Source organism: Ascaphus truei, chromosome 11, assembly GCF_040206685.1.
Source record: "Ascaphus truei isolate aAscTru1 chromosome 11, aAscTru1.hap1, whole genome shotgun sequence".
In the NCBI taxonomy this organism is placed as follows: domain Eukaryota; kingdom Metazoa; phylum Chordata; class Amphibia; order Anura; family Ascaphidae; genus Ascaphus; species Ascaphus truei.
The window spans coordinates 32,647,812-32,675,101 of NC_134493.1; the positions used below are offsets into that span (position 1 = coordinate 32,647,812).

The 27,290-nt window shown below is 49.2% G+C and overlaps 1 protein-coding gene across 2 annotated transcripts in view; it reads right to left on the bottom strand.

Moving 5' to 3' along the window:
• Positions 1-27,290, bottom strand: part of BAIAP3 (BAI1 associated protein 3) — a 248,888-nt gene that overhangs the window by 70,039 nt on the left and 151,559 nt on the right. For both annotated transcript variants that reach the window (XM_075565524.1, XM_075565523.1), the window contains exons 16-22: positions 26,708-26,832; positions 26,513-26,603; positions 24,400-24,456; positions 23,632-23,729; positions 16,532-16,583; positions 14,727-14,875; positions 4,325-4,448 (exon numbers count right to left, since the gene is read on the bottom strand). In XM_075565524.1, coding sequence (XP_075421639.1) covers positions 4,325-4,448; positions 14,727-14,875; positions 16,532-16,583; positions 23,632-23,729; positions 24,400-24,456; positions 26,513-26,603; positions 26,708-26,832 — 696 coding nt within the window. The remainder of the gene's footprint in view (positions 1-4,324; positions 4,449-14,726; positions 14,876-16,531; positions 16,584-23,631; positions 23,730-24,399; positions 24,457-26,512; positions 26,604-26,707; positions 26,833-27,290) is intronic.

The following is a 27,290-nucleotide window of genomic DNA, read 5'->3' on the forward strand; positions in this document are numbered from 1 at the left end:
AGTGAGAGTGTCTGAGAGAGACACCAACTGCGCACTGCAACTGTTAGGTATGTTTGTACACCTATGTATGTATGTACACCTTTGTTTTTACTTTGGGCGCCGCGTAAAAATCCTGATCGCCTTGGGGAGCCTTGAAAAAATTCTGATTACCTTGGGGAGCCTTCAACCGAAAAAGTTTGGGAACCACTGCCCTAATACTTCCACACTGTCCCACCCCTCACTGAGTTTTGGGAACACTTTGCTTTTGCAACACCTAATCCTCTAATCCTCAACCTGCTCTGGGGCCACGCTTCACAGCTATCAAAACCTTCACGTCTGCTACCACAGACTGCCGAATCAGGTACAGAATCTACACACAACGCACAAACACAGCACACACACACATTCACACAACACCAAACACTGCAGACTGCCTCTTCAAACCCCCCCTCCCCTCCACGCCACACATCTCCCTCCCGCAACCGGACCGCGAGGCCGCGGCCTCCACTCACACACCATGACAACGATGTCCCTCCCCCTATCCCGCCACCTCACAGTGTAGCTCCCGCGAACCGCACAGCACGCCTCATCTCCTGCACCTCACACAGCTCCCTACCGCAACCAGACCGCGAGGCCCCCTACCCCGCTACACCATGCCACCAATGTCCCTCCCCCTATCCCGCTAGCTCACACAGTGTAGCTCCCGCGAACCGCACAGCACGCCTCACATCTCCTGCACCTCACACATCTCCCTACCGCAACCAGACCGCGAGGCCCCCTACCCCGCTACACCATGCCACCAATGTCCCTCCCCCTATCCCGCTACCTCACACAGTGTAGCTCCCGCTACACACCACTCCCTCCCGCTACACACCACTCCCTCCCGCTCCATTCCCTCCCCGGCGGGGGAACAGGCTGCCACGCGGCGCCTAAGATGGCGGACCCCCTTCCTCCCTCGCGCTACATTCCCTCCCGCTCCACTCACCTCCCTCCCGCTCCATTCCCTCCCGCTCCATTCCCTCCCGCTCCACTCAGCTCCCTCCCCGGCGTGGGAACAGGCTGCCACGCGGCGCGTAAGATGGCGGACCCCCTTCCTCCCTCGCGGCGCCGAGTGAGAAGATGGCGGCGGCCGGAAGTACAGGTAGGTGTCGCGTGTGTGTGTGTGTGTGTGTGTGTGTGACACTGCCCCCCCTCCTGTCCACTGCCCCCCCTCCTGTCCACTGCCCCCCCTCCTCCTGTCCACTGCCCCCCCCTCCTGTCCACAGCCCCCCCCTCCTGTCCACAGCCCCCCCCCCCCTCCTGTCCACAGCCCCCCCTCTCCTGTCCACTGCCCCCCCTCTCCTGTCCACTGCCCCCCCTCTCCTGTCCACTGCCCCCCTCTCCTGTCCACAGCCCCCCCCTCCTGTCCACTGCCCCCCCTCTCCTGTCCACTGCCCCCCCTCTCCTGTCCACTGCCCCCCCTCTCCTGTCCACTGCCCCCCCTCTCCTGTCCACTGCCCCCCCTCTCCTGTCCACTGCCCCCCCTCTCCTGTCCACTGCCCCCCCCCTCCTGTCCACTGCCCCCCCCCCCCCTCCTGTCCACTGCCCCCCCCCTCCTGTCCACTGTCCACCCCCTCCTGTCCACTGTCCACCCCCTCCTGTCCACTGTCCACTGCCCCCCCCTCCTGTCCACTGTCCACCCCCTCCTGTCCACTGTCCACTGCCCCCCCTCCTGTCCACTGCCCCCCCTCCTGTCCACTGCCCCCCCTCCTGTCCACTGCCCCCCTCTCCTGTCCACTGCCCCCCCTCCTGTCCACTGCCCCCCCCCTCCTGTCCACTGCCCCCCCCTCCTGTCCACTGCCCCCCCCCTGTCCACTGCCCCCCCTCCTGTCCACTGCGCCCCCCTCCTGTCCACTGATCCCCCCTCCTGTCCACTGCATCCCCCTCCTGTCCACTGCCCCCCCCTCCTGTCCACTGCCCCCCCCTTCCTGTCCACTGCCCCCCCTCCCCCTTCCCACCGCCCCCCCTCCCCCTTCCCACCGCCCCCCCTCCCCCTTCCCACCGCCCCCCCTCCCCCCTTCCCACCGCCTCCCCCCCCTTCCCACCGCCTCCCCTCCCCCTTCCCACTGCCCCCCCCCCACCGCCCCCCCCTTCCCACCGCCCCCCCCCTTCCCACCGCCCCTTGCCACCGCCCCCCCCTTCCCACCGCCCCTTCCCACCGCCTCCCTTCCCACCGCCTCCCTTCCCACCGCCTCCCTTCCCACCGCCTCCCCACCCCCTTCCCACCGCCTCCCCCCTCCTTCCCACCGCCTCCCCCCTCCTTCCCACCGCCTCCCCCCCCTTCCCACCGCCTCCCCCCCCTTCCCACCGCCTCCCCCCCCCTTCCCACCGCCTCCCCCCCCCTTCCCACCGCCTCGCTCCCCTTTCCCCCCCCTCCGCTCCCCTTTCCCCCCCCTCCGCTCCCCTTTCCCCCCCTCCGCTCCCCTTTCCCCCCCCTCCGCTCCCCTTTCCCCCCCCTCCGCTCCCCTTTCCCCCCCTCCGCTCCCCTTTCCCCCCCCTCCGCTCCCCTTTCCCCCCCCTCCGCTCCCTTTTCCCCCCCCTCCGCTCCCCTTTACCCCCCCTCCGCTCCCCTCCACCCCCCCCTCCCCTCCACCCCCCTCCCCTCCACCCCCCTCCCCTCCACCCCCCTCCCACCCCCTCCCACCCCTTCCCCCCCCTCCCACCCCTTCCCCCCCCTCCCACCCCTTCCCCCCCCTCCTCTAACCCTTCCCCCCCCCCGCTCCTCTAACCCTTCCCCCCCCCCGCTCCTCTAACCCTTCCCCCCTCCTCTAACCCTTCCCCCCTCCTCTAACCCTTCCCCCCTCCTACACCCCTTGCCCCCCTCCTCCACCCCTTGCCCCCCTCCTCCACCCCTTGCCCCCCTCCACCACCCCCTCCTCCCCTTCCCGCCGCCCTTCGCCTTCCTGCCCGCCTTACCGCCTCCCCACCCCCGCCTCTGCCTTTCACCCGCCCTTACTCCGGCCGCCTCTGCCTTTCACCCACCGCCTCACAGCCGCTGCACGCACTCAACAGACACCCGCCACACTCGACACATACCTGCCGCCACACACACCTGCTGCCTCCCGCCCCTACGCACCGACATCACTGTCCCACCGCCTCACACCCTAGCAGGACCCCCACTCACAGACAGCACTCACAACCCACGCGCCACCCGCCGCCTCACACCCTAGCAGGACCCCCACTCACAGACAGCACTCACAACCCACGCGCCACCCGCCGCCTCACACCCTAGCAGGACCCCCACTCACAGACAGCACTCACAACCCACGCGCCACCCGCCGCCTCACACCCTAGCAGGACCCACACTCACAGACAGCACTCACAACCCACGCACCACCCGCCGCCTCACACCCTAGCAGGACCCCCACTCGCAGACAGCACTCACAACCCACGCGCCACCCGCCGCCTCACACCCTAGCAGGACACACGCCTCACATTTTTACATCACTTATGGCACCAAAATATACATTGTACTGTGGTGTGGTTACAATAAACCATTTTTATACAACATCGTATTACATTTTCTTCCATCTTTCTTTTCAATATTATTATCCAAGCTTTACAACAAATACTCACCTATTGTTCCACAATTTATAAATAATACTACCTATTACGCATTTACATCCTGGGCAACGCCGGGTCTCTCAGCTAGTATAATATAATATGTTGAGGTTGGACACTGCAATATATTTCACTTAAGTGGATGCATTTTTTTTAGCAGACCTCCTATAAGTTCCATCAGATCTTCCACTGTGTTTGGGAGCTGCTTAATGCTATATCTGTGCAATATCTTTTATTCCCCCAACTCCCTTAAGCTGAACGCTTCAGGGACCATTCACTGCAAACTCACATCTTGTTTTTTTTTTTTTATTGTTTAGCTTTTGTTTCCCAATGTAACAGAGACGCAATCCCCAGGGGAACGGGAGTGATCAAGAAAGAGCTTTCATTTGTGATGTGTCTCTTTCATGCTTGTTTTTGAACCGACTGGAAAAAAAAATGGCTGACGTGCCCCTGCCGGCAGGGACACCTGCGCCGCTGCAGGCGCTGTATCGCTGCACGAGGACACGATATCATTATGCACTGCCTCATTAGGACGGTATGATGTTATAATGCAGTGCGATGAAGGTACTCACATTGTTCAACTTTCTAAAGCTCAGTTCAACTCTTGATTTTGTATTGTTTAATCCCTTAACCAAATCTACTCGTACCTAAAACGTGCATTTGGTTTGTGCCGAAGTTCAGTTGAACACAGAATGAAAACGGATGTCTCAGGAAGCGCATATTTTGCCGTGTCCCAGTACTGTACCTTATCTGCATCCACAGCCCTCTGTATCCTGTCACACGTCTTCTCATGGACAGTCTGTAACCAGGTATGAATTGAGACTTTAAACAGCTCATGGAATCCAGACAGAGCCAGGGATTTGTTGTCTCTGTAGAAACAGTTAAACATGAAGTGACTATGAAAATAAACTTTGGAAATATAAAGGGTCTTTTGATTGCAGGCCCCTTGCAGTAGGTCTCTCCTTACCTACTGTAACCCCCATTGTACTGTGCTGTAGACTATGTTGGTGTTATAAAAAAACAACAAAGTAATACGAATTTACCCAGGCAGATGAAAAAAATGGAAATACGGAAAAATAAAAGCAACAGACTTTGCCTGAGTAATTGCGGCTGCTGCAGATGTGGCAGTTTGGGGTGTTTGATGGACCTTCCTTGTCACTCTCAGTCACTCAATCTTCTCCGTCGTGAGGGTGGGGGTGGGGGGGTGGGGGGGAGAGGGGTGGCGCGCTGAGCTCTACTAAGCTGCGGTGCCGGGGTAGTTGTCTCCTGGGAATGATCCTCAGTTAACCCCTTGTCCTGGCTTGTGCTGCTTTGGCTGCTGCAGCTGGCTGGCTCTACCTCTTCTCCTCCGTGAAACCGTCAGACACCGGATGTGACACCGGTCCTTGTGCACAACAAACACCGAAAACAGGCACATCTGCAGCAGCCCCAATTACTCGGGCAAAGTCTGTTGCTTTTATTTTTTTTAGTATGTACATTTTTTTTGTTGCATGACTGTACATTTGTGTATGTAACACCCATGCCATTATCCTATATAAAGGCACTTTTATTTATTGCTTTGTTTGCGCCTCTCTCTTTCTCTCCTTGAGGTTTTGGTTTTGGGAAGGATTGGTTATCCTGATTGGAAGGGCTGCACCTATTGCAACAGATTGGACATTTGATTACCTACACAGAGACTTTTCATCAAGTGATCTATACACCTTGTGCTTGTTTGAGAACCGCATTGTCGCTCCTCATTGGTTCATGTCATAGACTACATTGTTGTTTTATGATTTGTTACTGCCATTGCTTAGACTTTTATCTTTGCTGCTCATTATTATCCAATCAGGTGAGATTTTATTTCAAGTTTTATCCTCATTCAGTTCCCTCATTTACCATTTATCCACCCCTGGAGATAGTACTATCCATTGCATATAGCACACAATCATTGTATAATATTTATCAACTTCTCCTGGAATATTGTATATTCCTTAGCACACAATCTTGTGCGTGTATTTAACTACATCTCGTTGGGGACTTTGTTTCACATTACTCAGTAGATCCCCACTTTGGCACTTTCTTTTTTTATTATTGGAGCTGGTTCATTGGCGCACCCATTTTTCCCTTTGCTTTTAACTAACCCCCATCCTGCAAACTAACCCCCATCCTGCCAACTAACCCCATACCTGCCAACTAACCCCATACCTGCCAAATAACCCACATCCTGCCAACTAACCCCATCCTGCCAACTAACCCCATACCTGCCAACTAACCCATATCCTGCCAACTAACCCATATCCTGCCAACTAACCCCCATCCTGCCAACTAACCCCATACCTGCCAACTAACCCCCAACCTACCAACTAACCCACATCCTGCCAACTAACAACATACATGCCAACTAACCCCATACCTGCCAACTAACCCCCAACCTACCAACTAACCCACATCCTGCCAACTAACCCCATACCTGCCAACTAACCCCCAACCTACCAACAAACCCCCATGCTGAGAACTAACCCTATACCTGCCAACTAACCCCCAACCTACCATCTAACCCCCATCCTGCAAACTAACCCCATCCTGCCAACTAACCCCATACCTGCCAACTAACCCCATACCTGCCAACTAACCCCCATCCTGCCAACTAACCCCCAACCTGCCAACTAACCCCCAACCTGCCAACTAACCCCCATCCTGCCAACTAACCCCCATCCTGCCAACTACATAGTTAGATAGTAGATGAGGTTGAAAAAAGACATGTTCCATCAAGTGCAATCTATGCTAAATTTAGACGACAGATACTTTATCCTATATCTATACTTACTTATTGATCCAGAGGAAGGCAAACAAAATACCCCAGTGTCATATCATCCAATGATATCTCATAAGGGGAAAAATAAATTCCTTCCTGACTTCAAGAATTACCAATCAGATTAGTCCCTGGATCAACATCCTTCCCATGTTTACTTATTTGTATATCCCTGTATACCTTTCCTTTCTAAAAAAAAGTCCAGCCTTTTTTTGAACAAATCTATTGTATCTGCCATCACAGTCTCCATGGGTAATGAATTCCACATTTTAACTGCCCTTACTGTAAGAACAAGTGAGAAAGGAAAAGCGGAGCACTAGCTGAGTGAAAAATAAGGATCCAGAAAGGGTATTCAATTAAAATATGTGAGCTTTAATGGTTCATACGTAGGCCCCCAAAAAATACACAACGCGTAACGCGTCTCCATTCCCTCAATTTATCCCCATTTAATTTGTAAGTCGCCTGTTTATTCTTGCTTCCCAAATACATAACCTTACATTTATCTGTATTAAACCTCATCTACCATTTACCTGCCCAAGTTTCCAGTCTCTCCAAGTCTTTCTGGACTAACTAACCCCCAACCTGCCAACTAACCCCCATCCTGCTAACTAACCCCATCCTGCTAACTAACGCTCATCCTGCTAACTAACCCCCATCCTGCCAACAAACCACCAAACTACAAACTAACACTCATCTTGCTAACTAACCCCCAACTTGCCAACTAACCCCCAACCTGCCAACTAACCCTAACTGAGAACAGTTCAGTCCAGTCCGGTTTTCCCATTCTAAAACAATTTTAAATTCTAGTACTGTGCTTTGTATTTAGAAGCTGCACCTTTATGCGCCAGAGCTGAAGCAAGGAGTGAACACTTGGAGTTAGTTGATGGGTACATTTGCACATCTTTAAACCTCTTTCTGAATATTGATACACAAACAATATGGTCTAAAGACAATAAATGTGGCTGCACAGCTTTTAGTTAAACCAGTGACTTTCAACTGTGTGTGAACCTCAGATAGACCATTTTATTGTGCGACAAGCAACCAACACACCGTACATTTAACGCATAATAACGGCGTTCTCTTGCTTTGATTAAATGATCATTGCTAAAATGTGGTGTGATTTGGGTGCTCCAAGGAGGGGGGTAGAAACTCTTCCCCTATTCAGTATTTACCATCCACTTAAATAGAAGTCAGTGCATTGTTACTGTCCAATACTCTCCAAGTGAAACCATTGCAGAAGCTGTGTGGTGTTATGTCCCGGCTGCGTTTCGGTTCCGTTTCTCATCAGGTTTTCCCCGGCTGGCTCTGTTTCCCTATTGTAGTGCTTCTGAACCACTCCAGTTGCGGGTTTTGCCAGTGGCTGCCTAGCTAATCACTTCCTGGTTTGAGTGCTAATGAGTGCTATAGTGTTTGCTGCTTCGTCTTCCCTTCCCTGCTCACCGGTTTTCTACTGGACTTGCCCCTCTTGTAATTTGGACCCTTCTCTCTCAGCTGGATGTCCCTGTTATCGACCCATGCCCTGTCTGACAACTCTTCTGCCGGACACCTGGAACTATGCCTGGCTCACGGACTCTTAGCTTCTGGACCCCTCCTCCCTCCCGGACCCGTTTCCTTGTAGAGTTCTTTCTGCATATTCCATGACGGCCCCTGGGGGCAGCTCACTACCCCCTTGTGTGTTATCGGAGGGGGTGGGAGGTTTCTCCCGGTTAGCTGTGGTGGTTCTCTGTCTGCTCCTGTGTGCCCTGCTGTCCGTGTTACCACATGTGGATGCTATAATAGGGCAGCTTTGGCTTTATCCATGACTAGTCCCTAGTGAAAACAATGAATTTTTACTTGATAATTGTGATGCTATTTGTTACCCATCAAGCATAGCTGTGGTATGAGGTCCATATACATACATATAAACATATACATATAAATCTATATATATCTCTCTATCTCTCTCTATATATCTATCTCATATATATTATACATTTTCTCTCTCTCTCATATATATATATATATATATCATATATATTCTCTCTCTCTCTCTATATATATATATATCTCATATATATATATCATATATATTCTCTCTCTCTATATATATATATATATCTCTCATATATATCATATATATTCTCTCTCTATATCTCTCTCTCATATATATATATATATATATATATATATATATATATATATATATATACAGTGTTCGACAAACCTATACATTTGCTCGCCCCGGGCGAGTGGATTTAACATCGTGGCGAGCTCCTATTGGCCCAAGCAGCACACGTTTGGTACTAGGTGGCGAGTAGATTTTTTTGTGTGTCGAGTAGATTTTTTGGTGATTTGTCGACCACTGTATATATATATATATATATATATATGTGTGTGTGTGTTCGACAATCCTATACATTTACACGCCCGGGGCGTGTGGATTTAACCCCATGGCGAGTAAATATTGGCCCAAGCAGCACACGTGTTTTTTTTTTTAATTTTCCCTGCTCGCGCTAAAAAAAAAAAAAACTCCCCTACCTGACTCCTGATTGGTGCGCGCGCCCAGGCATTGTGGGTGCGCGGCCAGGCTCTATATGAGCCCGCCCCAACGAGCGGCCATTCTTTCTGCTGGAGATCTGTTGGAGGGTAAGTACTCGCCATGCTGCGGCCCCTCTGCTCCTTCCCTGCGATCCCCCTGGTCCCCACATGGCTCCCTACTCCCCACCGCGGCAGCTCTCCTGTCCCCTCCTCCTGTCCCCTGCTCCTGTCCCCTCCTCCTGTGCCCTGCTTATGTCCCCTGCTCCTGTCCCCTTCCCCTCGATCCACCGATCGCTGCCCGGGGCGGGAGGTCCCCACTGCTGCGTGCGGGGGGGGGGGGGGGCTTCGGCCCTCACCTCTCACCACGTGCCTCCCATGCGCCAGCTAGCTTCATGACGGCGCAGCCGCCACATGAGGTGGGGGGGGGGGATGTCGGCCTGCCCCTCCCCCCCCCCCCCACGAGCTTCATGCCGCCGCGGGCTGGGGGAAGAAGCAGCCTGCAAAGCTGCTTGGCCGCGCACTGTGACGACATGCCGGCGAGGGGAGCAGGGCAGTGGCGGCCACGACGGGGCTGACTGTCCCCTGGGGCGCCCGCTGGGGGATACCTCGCCACGTGCCTCCCACCCCCCCAGTCAGTCACCCCCCCCAGTCAGTCACCCCCCCCAGTCAGTCACCCCCCCTAGTCAGTCACCCTCCCCCAGTCAGTCATTCCCCCAGTCAGTCACACCCCCCCAGTCAGTCACCCCCCCTTCACCCCCCCCAGTCAGTCCCCCCCCCCCAGTCAGTCACCCCCCCACTCTGTGTATCACCCACCGTTTCTCCCCTCTGTGTCTCCCCCCCCACACTCTCTCTCTCTCCCACACTCTCTCTCACTCCCCCACACTCTCTCTCTTTCTCCCCCACACACTCTCTCTCTCCCCCACACTCTCTCTCTCTTCCCCCCACACTCTCTCTCTTCCCCCCACACTCTCTCTCTCTCTCCCCCACACTCTCTCTCTCTCCCCCACACTCTCTCTCCCCCCCAATCTCTCTCTCTCTCTCCCCCACTCTCTCTCTCTCTCTCTCCCCCACACTCTCTCTCTCTTTCTCCCCCACACTCTCTCTCTCCCCCACACTCTCTCTCTCTCCCCCACACTCTCTCTCTCTTCCCCCCACACTCTCTCTCTCTTCCCCCCACACTCTCTCTCTCTTCCCCCCACACTCTCTCTCTCTTCCCCCCACACTCTCTCTCTTCCCCCACACTCTCTCTCCCCCCCACACTCTCTCTCTCCCCCCCCCACACTCTCTCTCTCCCCAACACTCTCTCTCTCCCCCCCACACTCTCTCTCTCTCCCCCCCCACTCTCTCTCTCTCTTCCCCCCACACTCTCTCTCCCCCCCACACTCTCACTCTCTCCCCCCCGCACTCTCTCTCTCTCCCCCCCCACACTCTGGATCTCTTATTTACCCTATATATCTTACTTGCCCTATACTTCACCGAAATAACCTATACTGCTTTCTTCCAGATCTGACTCAAGCTTCACACGGAACACATCGGAACCCCCCTAACCCAGAAGAGAGGTAGGGAACACATCCCCTCCAATGTATAACATTGCGGGAATGAGGGTACCTGGACATTGAGGGACTGCGGATCAGGTAAGATTGCTGCTTTAGATATTGTGAAGCGGGGACGTCCAGACACTGGTTAAGGGGTTCAGGAAACTAGTCATTCACACCAGGCTTTTATTTCTAGATCCGACATTTACGCACACACACGTAACAAGGACTAATTGTAGTATAATGTAATACAATAAATACATTTATGTCAAAAACGAATGTTGTTCTGACTAGGAATTTATTAAATGTATTTTATTTATATATTTTATTTTAAAGTGGAGTTGGGGGCGGGACTAGGGTTGGGGGCGGGACTAGGGGCGGGGCTAGGTGGCGAGTACATTTTTTGGTTGGGCGAGTAGATTTTTGGGTGATTTGTCGAACACTGTATATATATATATCTTATACTATATTAGTGAAATCTCATTGGTCCCTTGGCTTGCCCACCCCCGCACACCTCTCATTGGCCTGAGGCGGAGTGACGGACACACACACACACACACACACACACACACACCTCTCTCTCTCTGTCCTCTCCCCCCCCCCATCACACTCACCTCCCCCCCTCCCCGGTGCTCCACTCACCTCCCCGCCTCCGCTCCACTCGCCTCCCTCCCGCTCCACTCACCTCCCTCCCGCTCCACTCCCTCCCTCCACCTCCCTCCCGCTCCACTCACCTCCCTCCACCTCCCTCCCGCTCCACTCACCTCCCTCCCGCTCCACTCACCTCCCTCCTGCTCCACTCACCTCCCTCCCACTCCCTCCCGCTCCACTCACCTCCCTCCCACTCCCTCCCTCCCACTCACCTCCCTCCCGCTCCACTCACCTCCCTCCCGCTCCACTCACCTCCCTCCCGCTCCACTCACCTCCCTCCCGCTCCACTCCCTCCCGCTCCACTCACCTCCCGCTCCACTCCACTCCCTCCCGCTCCACTCCCTCCCGTTCCACTCACCTCCCTCCCGCTCCACTCCCTCTCACTCCACTCACCTCCCTCTCCACTTCCTCCCGCTCCCTCCCGCTCCATTCCCTCCCGCTCCACTCACCTCCCTCCCGCTCCACTCACCTCCCTCCACTCACCTCCCTCCCGCTCCACTCACCTCCCTCCCGCTCCACTCACCTCCCTCCCGCACCACTCACCTCCCTCCCGCTCCACTCACCTCCCTCCCCGGCGCGGGGACAGGCAGTGGGCGGGCAGCCTGAGCTGCCACGCGGCGCCTAAGATGGCGGCGGCCGGAAGGACCCCCTTCCTCCCTCGCGGAGTAACTAAGATGGCGGCGGCCGGCGGCCGGAAGGAGAGGTGACGTGTGTGTGTATGTATGTGTGTGTGTGTGTGTGTGTGTGTGTGTGGGGGGGTCTCACTGTGTGTGGGTCTCACTGTGTGTGTGTCACTGTGTGTGTGACACTGTGTGTTACACTGTGTGTGTTAGTGTGTGTGTGACACTGTGTGTGTGTGTGACACTGTGTGTGTGTGTGTGTGTGTGTGTGTGTGTGTGTGTGTGTGTGTGTGTGTGTGTGTGTGTGTGTGACACACTGTGTGTGTGTGTGTGTGTGTGGGACACAGTGTGTGTGTGGGACACAGTGGGGGGGGGGGGGAGGGGGGGCGGGGGGGCAGGAGCGGAGAGAGAGGGGGGAGCGGAGAAACATACAGGGGGAGTGGAGAGGAGGGACCCTTAAATTTTAAGAAACCCACCCCCCCTCCTGTCCACTGTCCCCCCCCTCCTGTCCACTGTCCCCCCCATCCTGTTCACTTTCCCCCTCCCCCCCTCCTGTCCACTGTCCCACCCCTCCTGTCCACTGTCCCCCCCTCCTGTCCACTGTCCCCCCTCCTGTCCACTGTCACCCCCCCTCCTGTCCACTCTCACCCCCCCTCCTGTCCACTCGCACCCCCCCCTCCTGTCCGCTCTCCCCCCCCTCCTGTCCACTCTCCCCCCCCTCCTGTCCACTGTCACCCCCCCTGTCCACTCTCCCCCCCCTGTCCACTCTCCCCCCCGTCCACTCTCCCCCCCCTGTCCACTATCCCCCCCCTGTCCACTCTCCCCCCCTCCTGTCCACCGTCACCCCCTCCTGTCCACTGTCACCCCCCTCCTGTCCACTGTCACCCCCCTCCTGTCCACTGTCACCCCCCTCCTGTCCACTGTCACCCCCCTCCTGTCCACTCTCCTCCCCCTCCTGTCCATTGTCTCCCATCCTGTCCACTGTCCCCCCCTCCTGTCCACTGTCCCCCCCCTCCTGTCCACTGTCATCCCCCCTCCTGTCCACTGTCCCCCCCCCTCCTGTCCACTGCCCGTCCCTCCTGTCCACTGCCCGTCCCTCCTGTCCACTGTCCCTGTCCCTCCTGTCCACTGTCCCCATCCCCTCCTGTCCACTGTCCCCGTCCCCTCCTGTCCACTGTCCCCGTCCCCTCCTTTCCACTGTCCCCGTCCCTCCCCTCCTCCTGTCCACTGTCCCTCCCCCCACCTTTTCCTAGCGGGAAATTTAACTCACGGGCAACGCCGGGTCTCTCAGCTAGTATATATATATATATATCTCGTATATATATATATATATATATATATATATATATATATATATATATATATATATTCTCTCTCTCTCTCTCATATATATATAAAGCAAGGAACAGCAGGCACTCCGTCAAAATAGTCAATATAGTGGGTGCAAATCCTGTAGAATATAATAGGCAATACGATACCTCGTTGAAACGAAATCAGAGGCAGCACTCCAATGGATAATCAAAAAAGTATATTGTGAGTTACCAAGACACCAGTAACCATATTTTTTTGATTATCCATTGGAGTGCTGCCTCTGATTTTGTTTCAACGAGGTATCGTATTGCCTATATATATATATAGAATCCCAGAATCCCTTGCTGCAGTGGAAGTGCTATATGCTGGGTGATAATGGGGAAAGGCGGGGTTGCAGACCTGCCTAAGGCTAAGGCCCCGCTCCCAGAGTCAGCGCACCCGCACTGCAGACAGGCGGTGCGCTGAGATACACAGACCGCGATATGCGGTCTGTAGGGAGCCGGAGCCGGAGCGGGAGGTGGGAGGGAGTGGGAGGTTTGACAGGGAGGGGGGGCGTGGCTTGAGCGGAGGGACCCGCTACTCTCCCCCCCCCCCCTCCCTCCACAGACTCGGGCTGGAGCTGGAGCTGCTGAGGGTAACTTTAAACACACACACGCAGGCACTCATACACACACACACAGGCAGGCAGGCACTCACGCACTCATACACACACACGCGCGCACACACAGGCAGGCACTCACGCACTCATACACACACGCGCGCACACACATGCAGGCCCTCATACACACACACACAGACAGAGGCAGGCACTCACGCACTCGGGCACACACATACACACACAGACAGGCACGCACGCACTCAGACACACACACACAGACAGGCACTCACCTGCTTTCACTCCACACTCCTCCCCGCTCCCCGAAGCCTCTCCTCCTCCCGAAGCCTCCCCATTGGCTCACAGCCACACCACGTGACGCGTCAACGCTAGGAAACATCATTCTCTTGTGTCTCCTAGCGGCTGACGCGCCACAGCGTGTAGTCAGCTGTGCCGCCAGGGGGGACCGGGACCGGCTCGCGAGGATTCCCCTGCTGGTGGGGAACTCGCGACATGGCCGCCCGCGCCAACGAGCGCAGCGGGACCGAGGCCTAAGACATGCAGATGAGCATACAGTTGTATTTGCATATTTGCTTTCCTGTGGAGGGTTTTTGTCACTTTTTTTACTCACCATAACTTAACTCAGTATTATGGTTTAGCCTATCCCATAGCCTCTCTTGCATACCCAGTTAAAATCAACCCCACATTGATGAGACCCATCAAGGTCGAAACGGCTGTCTGTGGGTGGTTTTCTGGGTATGCACCTTTACCCTGGCTGTGCTCAAAGCTGTGACCATGCAGCAAGCTTAAGCCTATAGGGAACCATGTTAAAAATGGTTATTGAGGCAAAAAGTGACACTGTGTGCTCATTTGCATGTCATTTCCCAGAATCCCTTGCTGCAGTGGAAGTGCTGTATGCTGGGTGATAATGGGGAAAGGCGGGGTTGCAGACCTGCCTAAGACATGCAGATGAGCATACAGTTGTATTTGCATATATATATATATATATATATATCTTTCAGATTTTTCTGCTGCTTCATTTCCTCCAAGAATGCAATAAGAAAGATAAACTTTCACTCCGTACGCGATGTCTCGCGGTGATACGATGAACTCGCTGCCTTACTTACTTCAAAGGAAGGTAATCTGTAAACCGTTTCAGCTCATTTAAAGTGATGTAAAGTTCGAACAAAGACTCCCCTATAGCATGGGTGATATGGGGGCTCTCAAGCTCCGACCCTCTCAGTTCTGCCGTAGCTGCACTCACATCATCAGCCACCTGTGATCAACAAAATGATTCTGTCTTAACAGGGATATTCTGTTTTAAACAATATAAATAATGGGCTAAACATAGTTTAAAAAAAAAAACATACTTTTCTAACTGATTACCGTTAAAACATTTTAGCAATTCATATTTCTGATGTTTACAATGTAGTGTTCTATATTTGGTTATATTCAATATAAATTGATGATTTGTATCTGTTCAAATAATATTTTTGGTATTCACCATAAATGACATCTATGATCGATTTTGCAAACCCAAACGCGTAACAATAATAATGTTCGGAGCGGAGTTTTGCAAATGAATGTATGTATCTATGTATCTGTAGCACTGCACAGCAGTAACATACGTGACATAATATTATAACACAATGGGAAGAAGCGCATCAGACATAAAACAATATGAGAAAACGTCCCGGCTCCAAAGAGCTTACAATCTTAGTGGTAAGTAGGAAGAACGTACAGAGACAGTAGGAGGGTCTTCTGGTAAGTGCGTCTGCAAGGGGCCAATGTATCAAGTGCATAGTATCAGCCAGCAGAGATACCCACATGCCGTGTTCTGGGGGTGGGTTTTAAGAGGGATCTTAAAGGTGGATAGTTAGGGTACCAGTCGGATATTGAGGGGAAGGGCATTCCAGGGGTGTGGGGCAGTCAGTGAGAAGTTTTAGGCAGGAGAGGGCTTTAGATTCAAGAGGTAGTTAGAAGACATTGAGCAGAACGCAAGAGTTGGGCAGGTGTATAGCGAGACATTAGGGAGAGATGTAAGGAGAGTTCAGGGGGGTGAGAGAGAGGGATGAGGTGGGTGAGAGGGGGAGGAGGATGAGGAGAGGGGAGTGAGAGGAGAGGGTAAGAGGGGAGAGTGAGAAGGGGGGGTGAGAGAGGATGGATTGGGAGGGTGAGAGAGGGATGAGGTTGGGTGAGAGGGGGAAGAGGATGAGGAAAGGGGTGAGACGGGAGAGGAAGAGAAGGGGGGTGGGAGGGGAGGGTAATAGATGGAGGGGAGAGGGAGAAAGGGGAGTGAGAGAGGATGGATTGGGAGGGTGAGAGAGAATGGGGCTATAATAATGTTTTAAAAAATTAAATCTGAAAGTTCGGCGGTGGGGGGGCACAGGGCTGAAGGTTCGCCTAGGGTGAGGGGCAGAGGGGTGTATAGTCGAAAAAGAGAGGGGACATTTGTAACTACATACACTGTTCTAGAAACTGCATTTCATTGCGTCTGCTGCAAACTGGAGCTCATTAGGCAAACATTGTATCCGCGTATCCCTCTATGACTGATCCTTTGACAAATGAATCCCAGTGAGCTGTAATAAATGCACCACTCTCACATAACTCTGACATATAAACCGATGCTGTCTGATTTAAAGGGAAGGTAAACTGCACCAATTTCTACCCACAGTACAAAGAATTGAGTGAAGGAGTTGCCTGGTGAGTGCGGAACAAAGTGTAAAGTGGGTAAAGCAGCCTAAAAACCCAGTGCCCATTCCTGAGCTCTGGGGTAAATCTATTTTTTTCCATTTTCCCTTGTGCTCTAAAACAATGGAGTATATGGGATGGGGACACTTTGTGACTGTAACTCTCTATACTCCTGTGTGTCAGCATTCTGAATAATGAAACAGGAAATAGGACAGTTAAACTAAATGTACACGAGTCTTACCAGTTTCTCTAGCTGCCGATAGGTGATACTGAACAAATCTACCTTGACAATACTAAGGAAAGAAAAAGAATTGTTATTTTGAATGTCCACAGTAATTATGTGAATATTAAATGTGTATAACTGTAAAAGTTTTGAGACTATGCACACTTATTAGATTTTCTAACCTTTTCTAAAAACGGACATAGAAAGCAGACAAAGCAGCGGTGAGCTGGGATGAGGCTAAAATGTCACTTCTGGAAAAAAGGAATGTCAATAATCTATACAGGCGGTCCTCGGTTATCCAACGGAACCCGCTCTGGAAGTAGCGCTGGATAGTGAAACCGTTGTAAAGTTAGTCCCATGTTAATCAATGGCGGTGAGTGTTGGATAACGCATTCAGGCGTCAAAAAACGGCCCTTGGGGTTGCGTTGACTGCTAAGCAGCTTACACGCCATTCGTTGTAAAGTGAAACGTTGGATAACGAGGACTACCTGTATGTGTTTTATGGTTTATTTTTTATACTCTGAGTTGTATATGTATTATTTTAACTGTTTTTCACTGGTCGGATATATTATGATAGAGAAAAAGGAAACAACGGACAATCACGGTAAAGTAAGGTTCTTTAAGTCGCTATACACATTATGTAAAGGCGTGCTAGACAGTATCAGTTTAACAACTAACCAATGACGAGACTGGTTTCATGGAATGTTAAGGTATTAACTCCCCAATTAAAAGGAACAAAATATTAAAGCATCTTAAGCGCTTAAAAGTGGATATAGCACTTATCCAGGAAACACATCTAAACAGGGAGGAGAGTAAGAAATTCCAGACTAACTGGGTAGGTGAATGCGTATTCTCCCCAGCAGTGGGAAAGAAAGGGGGGGGGGTAGTGGGGGGGGGGGGGAGGGGGGTAGCGATTCTGATCAGCAAAACACTACCATATGAGCTTATATCAACTTGGAGCGACCCAGAGGGAAGGGTGGTACAGTGTTTTCTCAAGGTCAACAATATAGATATATGTATGTATATATATAATATGTATGGCCCGAATGAACAGAGCAAACCTTTCTTCCAGAGTGTAACTGAAAAAATGTTGAAAGAAAGAGGAGGTAACCTAATTGTGGGGGTTGATTTTAACGCAGTCAGTGATCCATTTTTAGATAAATCTTATCTTAATCAGAGGAAAGGAAAATCAAGATCTGCACAGAGAAGCATAGGCCTGTTACAAGAAACATAGGGTTTGTTGGACTGCTGGAGGCTATTTAACCCCACTGAGAGAGAATATACCTTTTTCTCTCACCCACATAACTCTTTCTCAAGAATAAACTATAATCTAACAAGCGACCATATGACGGACAAGGTGTCCGAAGTGGCGCTTGAAGATATAATCATATCAGACAATGCACCAGTATGGTTAGACATATATTTAGGATTTAGGGAAAACAAAAATAGAATCTGGAGATTTCCATCTTGTCTTCATAATAATGAGGAGTTTAAAGCTGCTACTATTTCCAGGAAACAAACGGTATACACCAAAATGAGGGGAAATTGTATTGGGAAACCGCTAAAGCGGTAATGAGAGGCAAGATTCTAACATACATGAACAAACGTAGGAAAGAAACAGAAGCAGAATACATTAAAGCTAGCAAGGAACTGAACGGGGCGTTCTGTCACTTCAAACAAAATCCCACCCCAGAAACAGGGACAAATATATGGAAGCAAAGAATGTATGCGAAATATGGCACACAGAAAGGAACAAAAAAAGCTCCAATTTAGAGACCTTAACCTTTATAAGTACGGTAACAAGGCAGGTAAATTATTAGGAAATCTAGTTAGACGAGCTACACAGCCAAAACACATACTTAGGATGTGTAAAGCGTCAGGTGATACGTGAAGGTGAAAGAAAACGGCGCTAACTCTATTAGTGTACACTAATAATATACAGTGAATATTTTGACCAAATCAATTAATTGTTAAACAGTGATATTGTGTTCAAATAACGTGATAATATTATTAAAAGGTTCAAACCCCCTGCTCAAACCCAGCTGGTGGGGACTGGTTTCGCTAGTCCCACAAATCGTCACTCTCCAGTTGTAATCCAGGGGGAGCATGAAGGGAAAAGAACATAAAACAGGAAAAAACAATCTAAGTGCAGACAATAAAATTCAAGTGATATAAATTCTGCGTTCTTTCTTGGCTCATATGTGATGTCTACTTACAAGATGTAAGTCAAAATCAAGCGGTTTTGACACTCAATGGTCTCTGCTGTGCAGGTATTCCCACCAGGTGATAGGGTCTCCAGCTCTCAGCTCCGCAGCAAAGTGTATGTAAAAGAAATACAGACCATAGTGCAGACCAGTATGATGTAAAAAACTAGACTTTATGGGGTTTTAAAAATGAACACTTACAATAAAAACAAGTATTTCAGGCATGTACCACAATCATTGTGATCAAAGAGAGAAGATTAATTGGTTTACACTTCAGGCTCACCCGCCTCCTCCGGTGTGACTTGGTGTGGACCACCACTCTCAGGGACTTTGTACCTCCAGCGGTGGGCGCATTGATCCAGGTCTCTCTCCCCTCGTGGGTTCCCTCTTCTGTGGGTCGATCACCTTCCCATAGCAGCTGCCCGCAGGTACTGTGGAGTTCTTCACTGGGATACAGCCTCTCTGAAGGATGTTTCAGCTTCACTTTTACAACGATGCGTCACTTCCGCTCCGTCCCGATACGTCACTTCCGGTCGCGGTTCTGTGAGTATCTGTCAGTAAATTTCTCCTCTCTTCTCTCTCCTCTCTGGGCGGCTGGTGGTAGCCGCCCAGAGAGGAGAGAGAAGAGAGGAGAAATTTACTGACAGATACTCACAGAACCGCGACCGGAAGTGACGTATCGGGACGGAGCGGAAGTGACGCATCGTTGTAAAAGTGAAGCTGAAACATCCTTCAGAGAGGCTGTATCCCAGTGAAGAACTCCACAGTACCTGCGGGCAGCTGCTATGGGAAGGTGATCGACCCACAGAAGAGGGAACCCACGAGGGGAGAGAGACCTGGATCAATGCGCCCACCGCTGGAGGTACAAAGTCCCTGAGAGTGGTGGTCCACACCAAGTCACACCGGAGGAGGCGGGTGAGCCTGAAGTGTAAACCAATTAATCTTCTCTCTTTGATCACAATGATTGTGGTACATGCCTGAAATACTTGTTTTTATTGTAAGTGTTCATTTTTAAAACCCCATAAAGTCTAGTTTTTTACATCATACTGGTCTGCACTATGGTCTGTATTTCTTTTACATACACTTTGCTGCGGAGCTGAGAGCTGGAGACCCTATCACCTGGTGGGAATACCTGCACAGCAGAGACCATTGAGTGTCAAAACCGCTTGATTTTGACTTACATCTTGTAAGTAGACATCACATATGAGCCAAGAAAGAACGCAGAATTTATATCACTTGAATTTTATTGTCTGCACTTAGATTGTTTTTTCCTGTTTTATGTTCTTTTCCCTTCATGCTCCCCCTGGATTACAACTGTAAAGCGTCAGGTGAACCATCATCAGCTCCTGAAGAAATATGTACAGTGTTTAGGGACTTTTATCAAAATCTGTATACTACCAGTGAGCAGGATTATGTCGCTCAAGACAAGTTTTTACAGGGATTAAAGTTCCCAAAAATAACAAATGAAGAGCAACAAGAACTTAACGCTCCGATTACTAGGGAAGAAATAGAGGCTGTCATAAAGAAACCTAAAAATGGGAAGGCACCAGGGCCTGACGGCTTTACCGCCGAATCCTATAAGATATTGGGGCCAGAAGTAGGACTACCCATGCAAAACGCCTCCAAAGATATAGTAGCCAGAGGGAAATATTTGGAGACTGGGAAAACAGCATTCATCAGAATTTTACATAAAGAAGGTAAAGACCCTCTTGTGCCAGGTTCATATCGACCCATATCCTTATTAAATCAGGATGTAAAAATTCTCTCAAAAATTCTGGCAGGGAGGCTGGCCACAGTATTACCAGGCCTGATCCATAAAGATCAGACAGGGTTTGTAAAGGGTAGATCTTCAGTGAAGAACATACAGTAAGAAAAGTATTAGGCGCTCTTTATTGGACCAAATCAAATCCACAAGATAATAGGAACAATGTAATTATTTCGGTAGACGCAGAAAAAGCCTTTGATAATGTTAGATGGGAATTTTTATTTAATACTTCAAAGAATGGGAATATCGGGCATGTTTCTTAACATGATAAGAACTATGTATGAGGGTCCAAAGTCACTGATCATGGCAGCGGGAATACTCTCCCATGAATTTAAATTATACAGAGGAACAAGGCAAGGGTGTCCCTTGTCGCCATTGCTATTCAACATAGCAATGGAACCATTGGCTATGTTCCTTAGGGACATGACAGACTATAAAGGTATTGAAATAGGAAATAAGGAAGTGAAGTTGGCTCTTTTTGCAGATGACCTGCTGATGTTTGTCTCTAATCCGGAAACAGCGGATAAAAAAATATATGAGACACTTAAAGAATATGGAAAATGTATGGGGTTTATAATTAATGCCTCCAAAACTGAGATTCTAGTGCTGTCTCGCATCAATAATGTTAGGTGGGAGGAAGACCTCCCTTTTAAAAAGACAAGACAACCAATCAGATACTTGGGGGTTAATATAGATCCCGACCTTGAAAAATTGAACGCAAGCAATTTTAAATCAATTTTAACCAAAGTGATTAAAGAGCTGGAAAGCTGGCAAGGGTAGATGCTAACTCGTTAAGATGACCAGCTTCGCTAGGATTATATACCCATTGCAGATGCTGCCTATCCTGGTTCGCCATGCAGACATAAAATTGATTAATAGTGCAATAAATAAGGTTATGGAACAAAGGCAGAAATAGAATTGCGATGTCAAAACTATTTCTCCCAAAGGAATAAAAAATATAAGGCAGCTGTAAGATACAGAAACCCTTTATGTCATTTGAAGAGCTCAGAGTTAAGAATGAATTCCCACAATCTCACTACTTCCCCTACATGAAGATCCTACATTACTGTAAGAGCCTAGAGAACTATAAGAAAGAGATATTAGAAAACAACATGTTTGATAGCTACTTTAGGACTGAAAATAATATTACATATTCGATCTCTGAATTATATGATTGGATCCGAGATAAAGACCATGGCAAGCAATTGCAAAAAGTGGCAGCCAAGTGGAACAAGGACTTCCCAGAAATAACTGAGATTGACTCTTAGCTGGTAGGATTGGGTAGAACCAGGCGACTAACAATAATATCAGAGACATGGAGGGAATTACAATTTAAATTACTACATAGAGCATATTATGCGTTTGATATCCAATATAAACAGATAGAAAAGGATCTAAATAAATTCCTGAAATGTCAGCTTATTAAAGCAGATCTAAAACACTGCCTATGGGAATGCCCAAGTATATCTGATTTTTGGTACCAGGTTCTAATATATATACACATGACATGACAAAAGTGGTAACTGTGAAGGAACCTCTACCAGTTTTATTTGGGAACATGGAAGGGTGCAAAGAAGTTACTGGGGGCTCAGGAATCCCAAGGATTGCTGAAATTATACTCCTGGCAGCTAGAAAGTCTATAATGGGGCAATTCCAAACTTGGGAACGGTTAAAACATATCTCACTCAACGGAAGACATTAGATAAAATGGGAACGGAGACCAATAAGGAACAGTTAATTAAGTTTGAGCATCTGATTTATACCTTTTTACTTATATATTTTTATTCTTTAAAGCATAATTGAAACATGGAAAATTGTAAAGATGCGTTGAAATCCGTTATGTTTACCAGCAATGTTGGAAAATCAATAAAAAGAACAATGAGAAAGCAGACAAATGTATTTATTAAATTATGATTAAGGGATGAAAATGTTTTCATTAACAGTTTTCTTTTGTTTACAGAAATTCCGGAGGCCTTTACGCATGGCGTGACGGGGAACAGCCAGGACCTCTGGCCTGCGCAAATCCTCCGCTCACTGCTCGACCACCAAGCACCCTCTACCACAGGGGTCTTAAACATTGTTGTGCCCATGGGCACACTTGCGAGTTAAGGAGGGGCGGGTTCCAACCAATTAACGTGCACACACACAAAATGCACTTACCACAGGGGGAGGCCTCCAGCACGAGAGAGTAGGGCCCACTGCAGGGGGGGGCGGGAGGCTGGGCCCACTGCAGGGGGGGGGGGGCGGGAGGCTGGGCCCACTGCAGGGGGAGGGAGACCGGGCCTGCTGCAGGGGGGAGGGAGGCCGGGCCCGCTGCAGGGGGGAGGGAGGCCGGGCCCGCTCCAGGGGGGTAGGGAGGAGTCCAGGCACGCTACAGGGGGGCTAGGGGGAGGGAGTCCGGGTCCAGTGCAGCAGGTAGAGCAGTTGTCCCGACTCTCCCCCCTGTCGACGGCACTGACAAAAGGCTTGGTGGGCATATGGTGCCCATGGGCACCGGGTTGGGACCATAGCTCTAGCTACATCGATCAGTTGGGGCCTGGTTATGGAATTCTGTGGCCTGAGATATCCCTGTATTAGAGATTGTGTGAAGCTTTTGACTGAGTTTGTGAACCATACAAAATTGGCCTTCTATTTTTTTTATTCGCAACAAGTAGCGAACTGGTTAATGATACTTACTCCCTTTCCAGCTTGAAATATGACATTTGCAGGAGAGAAGACAATTATTGGCAAATTACTTGTGAATCGTGACTAAGCTGTGATTCATTGGCAAAACACTGAATTGATGGTGGAAATGTGTGATTTCTGAAAAACTTTTAGCCTTTAAAAATTCTGATTCACCAGGACTTGAAGGTGGTAAAAAAAAAGTTTGCAAATGCATTTTGTATCCTGTGTGGCTACTTGAAAATATATGTTGACTCCTGTTCTGTATACGATTTGCAGATAATTTAGACAAAGGGTTCTAATATCCCCCATACCGACCAACATGTGAAATGAGGGAGTATTGGGAGGAAAATCTGTTCCGCTTCTATTGATTTTCATTGCAAACTCATACCTTATTCAGATGAAAATTGTGGAGTCTATTTAATACATAGTGAGCAGTGTGTTACCCACACCAGGGGCAAGAACGCTGTTGTATTTTTGTAACCTACCTGACAAAGAGTTTGTTATAGACATTTTGACTCTTTTCTATATCTTCGTGTACGGCGTCAGCCAGCTTCACCAGACATCTCAGCTGTTCCACGTCATTCTATAAACGAATATATACATAACATTCAAATGTAACATATAAAACAACATACCCAGGTCGGTCACTTATCAAAGTCTGCCAGCTGCAAAACTGACGCATGTGCAAAAAAGTACTGAACACCTTTATTATAAAATAGGGAGAAGGAACGGCTCTGTGAGTAACGACACTGAGTAGCAGGGGAACCTGGTTCAATTCCCGGTGTCGGCTCCTTGTGACCTTGGGCAAGTCACCTTATCTCCCTGTGCCTCAGGCACCAAAAAATATAGATTGTAAGCTCCACAGGGCAGGGACCTGTGCCTGCAAAATGTCTCTGTAAAGCGCCACGTAAAACTAGCAGCGCTATACACTAACATGCTATTATTATTATTATTATTAAATAAAACATCTAATTGTATTTCGTGGGATTTTGTACATATCTCTGATGTGGAATGCACACATTAGACTTTGTTTGGTAACCCTCACAGATTTCCGTTTGTTACTTCTTGCCAAAGTAAAACGTTTTTACAGGTGTTCTCATGTATTAAACGTTCAATAGGGCGCAGATAGAATATAAGGCACACACGGGAATGATCATGAGTGTATTTCTAAGTTGGACAAGTTGGTTACATGTATAACTATGCTGTGTCTCTTTTTGTAACATGCCAGAATAAAGCAAATCCTTAAAACTCACCTTTTCTTCTGGTTTGAAGGAGGCGTGTGTTTTTTCGTACCATTCCAATGTGCCTTTCTAGAAAACACACATTAAAGCGAATGATTCAATCAAATGAGGGCGACTCTTTCAAAAACCCACTCAGTTTCAACCTATTCACTGCAAGAAGCAACAGAACTCCAGCATTTAACACCATTACTAGAGTATTTTATAAAAAGCCGGGCTTTCACAGGTGAGATTATTTAGCTCAGTATGATCCCGCGATACATTGAACCCAAACGATCAGCCGTTTTTCCTTTTTGTTTGAGGTCGCTGTGAGAAACTCCTAGGAGCTTTCTAAACTAGTGAGCGGTTTTATCAAGATGATAGGCAGGATTGCGTTACCAACATATGACCCACTCCCACAAGGCACACATGCAAATAAATAGATACAAATTAGCCTGTTTTGTGGCACTAGGTTTTTTTATGACACTGTGAGCTCTTGTTCCAAGGAGGAGTTATTGTAGAATGAAGCCAACTACGTGCTGTATGTAGGAAAATAAATACTGACCACAGGTGTTCTAATGTCTCTTATTTCTTTGTTCACACAGAACAAGAGTCACAAAGAGCCCTGAGCTTCTTCTTCTTCTGGGTGTTTCATTGTATTTGTCATATTTCTGTTAGTGGTTATCGCTTTCTATATCTCAGTATTGTTCACACCACCTGATACACGAATACTTCTCTATGATTTCTTTTTGGATGGAACTTTTACCTTTGTCCTTTTTTACATTAACATTGATTTAGATGAATTTAAAAAGGTTTCTTCCAGGAAGTATGATCCCTGACTCCAGATCATCAGGCTACTTATGCTACTTCCCACCCACACCGTGACTCCCACGAGTTGAAACGTGAGGTCTTCGTTTAGAGGAGGCAGACTACATGCAAACATAAACAACGGACAGAAGAGCATGTTTCTCCAATTCTAATCACAAATCCCGGATTGCCCATCACTCATCTCTGCTTGGATTGCCCTCTGTCACCTCCATTTTAATATATTTAAGACGGAGCTTCTCATATTCCCTCCTAAACCAGTCCCATTGTTCCCTTCTCTGTATGGCTGTGATTATACCTAAAATCGCGCAGCGGCGTCGCCTCATGCAGCGAAAAACAAAGTGCATAAATACAGTGAAAATAAACATACCAATCTCGCCGCCGCGCAGGCTGAACTGCAAAGCGGCAGACTGGTGAGGAGACTTTGAAAATTGTTTTAGCCAGGTGACAGCTACGTCACGTGAGCGGGTCAGCCAATGAGGTTGAACCGCTCACGGCCACGCCTCCGCCACGCCTCCCTGTCTCCTCCGGCTGCCTCCTGGCTACAGTTCAAGTTGCCGCTTTGCCGGATCGCAGCGGTGACGTCACCGGATTGCGCTGCCGCCCTGCAGCTCGTGTATAATCTTAGCCTTAAGGTCAATAACACTGCTATCCACCCATGTACGTTGTTTAGGGGTTACATTCAACTCCTCACTTTTCTTCTCCCCTCATATAAACACTATGACTCAATCTGGCAGTTTCTGCCTTCACAATACTGCGTAATTACACCCTTTCCTCTGCTCCTCGATGACTCAAAGCACGAATGCATGCCCTCGTCCTGTCCCGCCTTGATTACTGCAACATTCTTATATCTGGCCCCACCTGCCTCACGCCTCTCTCCACTACAATCTATTACAAATGCTGCTACTCGAACCACCTCCTGCTCCTCGAGACACGTACCTGCTTCTGACCTCCTGAAATCCCTCTGCTGGCTTCCTACAAACACAGAATTCCTTCATTTCTTTAAGGCACTACACTCTGCATCTCCATCCAGCTCAACTGCATCTCTCAATACACAGATATTTGCCCCTTTCACCTGTACAGCCCTCCTAAACCGTTTTTAACCATAATGTCTCCCAACCTATGGAACGCTCTTTCACTCAATATTCATCAAGCACCGCCTCTCCATTTTTAAAGCCCAGCTGAAAATTCTTAAAAGAAGCATCTCATAAAAACATTTTGACACCCACAGTGCTGACTCCAGGTGCAGTTGACCTCCCAGACCTGCACTTTTAATTAGTGCACATTTACACGTATACTGTATAACAGTGAAGGAACAAGATACCTTTACAACGGTTGCAATTTCCAGATGCAGTTCATTATGGAAAGGACACACCATTTTAAACGCTTGCATGTTGTGAATTTGAGCAAGGCACCTGTAATAGAGCAACAAGAACGATGAAGCTAATCAGAAAGAGAACGTTTTAAATAACATTCATCAGTTGATACGTTCTGATCGCTTCAGCTCTTCCTGGTTTACCTTAGCAGGAATTCCAGGCGGTTAATGACAGTCGTGTTAAGAACAGGGAAGGTCTCTCTAAGCTTTTTCAGCAGGGAGAGGCAGTATTCAGTGAAAAGTGTGAAGCTTTCAGCCAGACTCTGCTCCTGTGGTCGGACAATAGGAAATCTCATATTATTAGAATGTGAGACAAGAAGCAGAAGTATCCAAACCTACAGATCACTTAGATCAAGTGATTATACGGACATTGTTAGAGAAGTATGTGCATGATAATACTGTATCACAGGGGTGCGCAAACTTTTTTCTTTGCGCCCCCTACCTGCTCTCCCCCCCGCTCGTGCGCCACCCCCTACCTTTCTCCGGCGGCGTCATTTGACGCCACGGCATCATGTGACATTGCGTTGCCATGGCGACACGTCGCAGGACGCCACCGGAGACAAGGTTAGGGATACACAGAGGGAAAAGGGAGACCAAAAAGTGCACCAGCACAAACGGAGCAGGAAGAAACCAGAACAAAAAAATGATTAAAAGGGCACTTTAATGTGGCAAAAGACCCGTCCAATGCATTTCGAACGTCGCAGCGTTCTTTTTCAAGGATAAAACA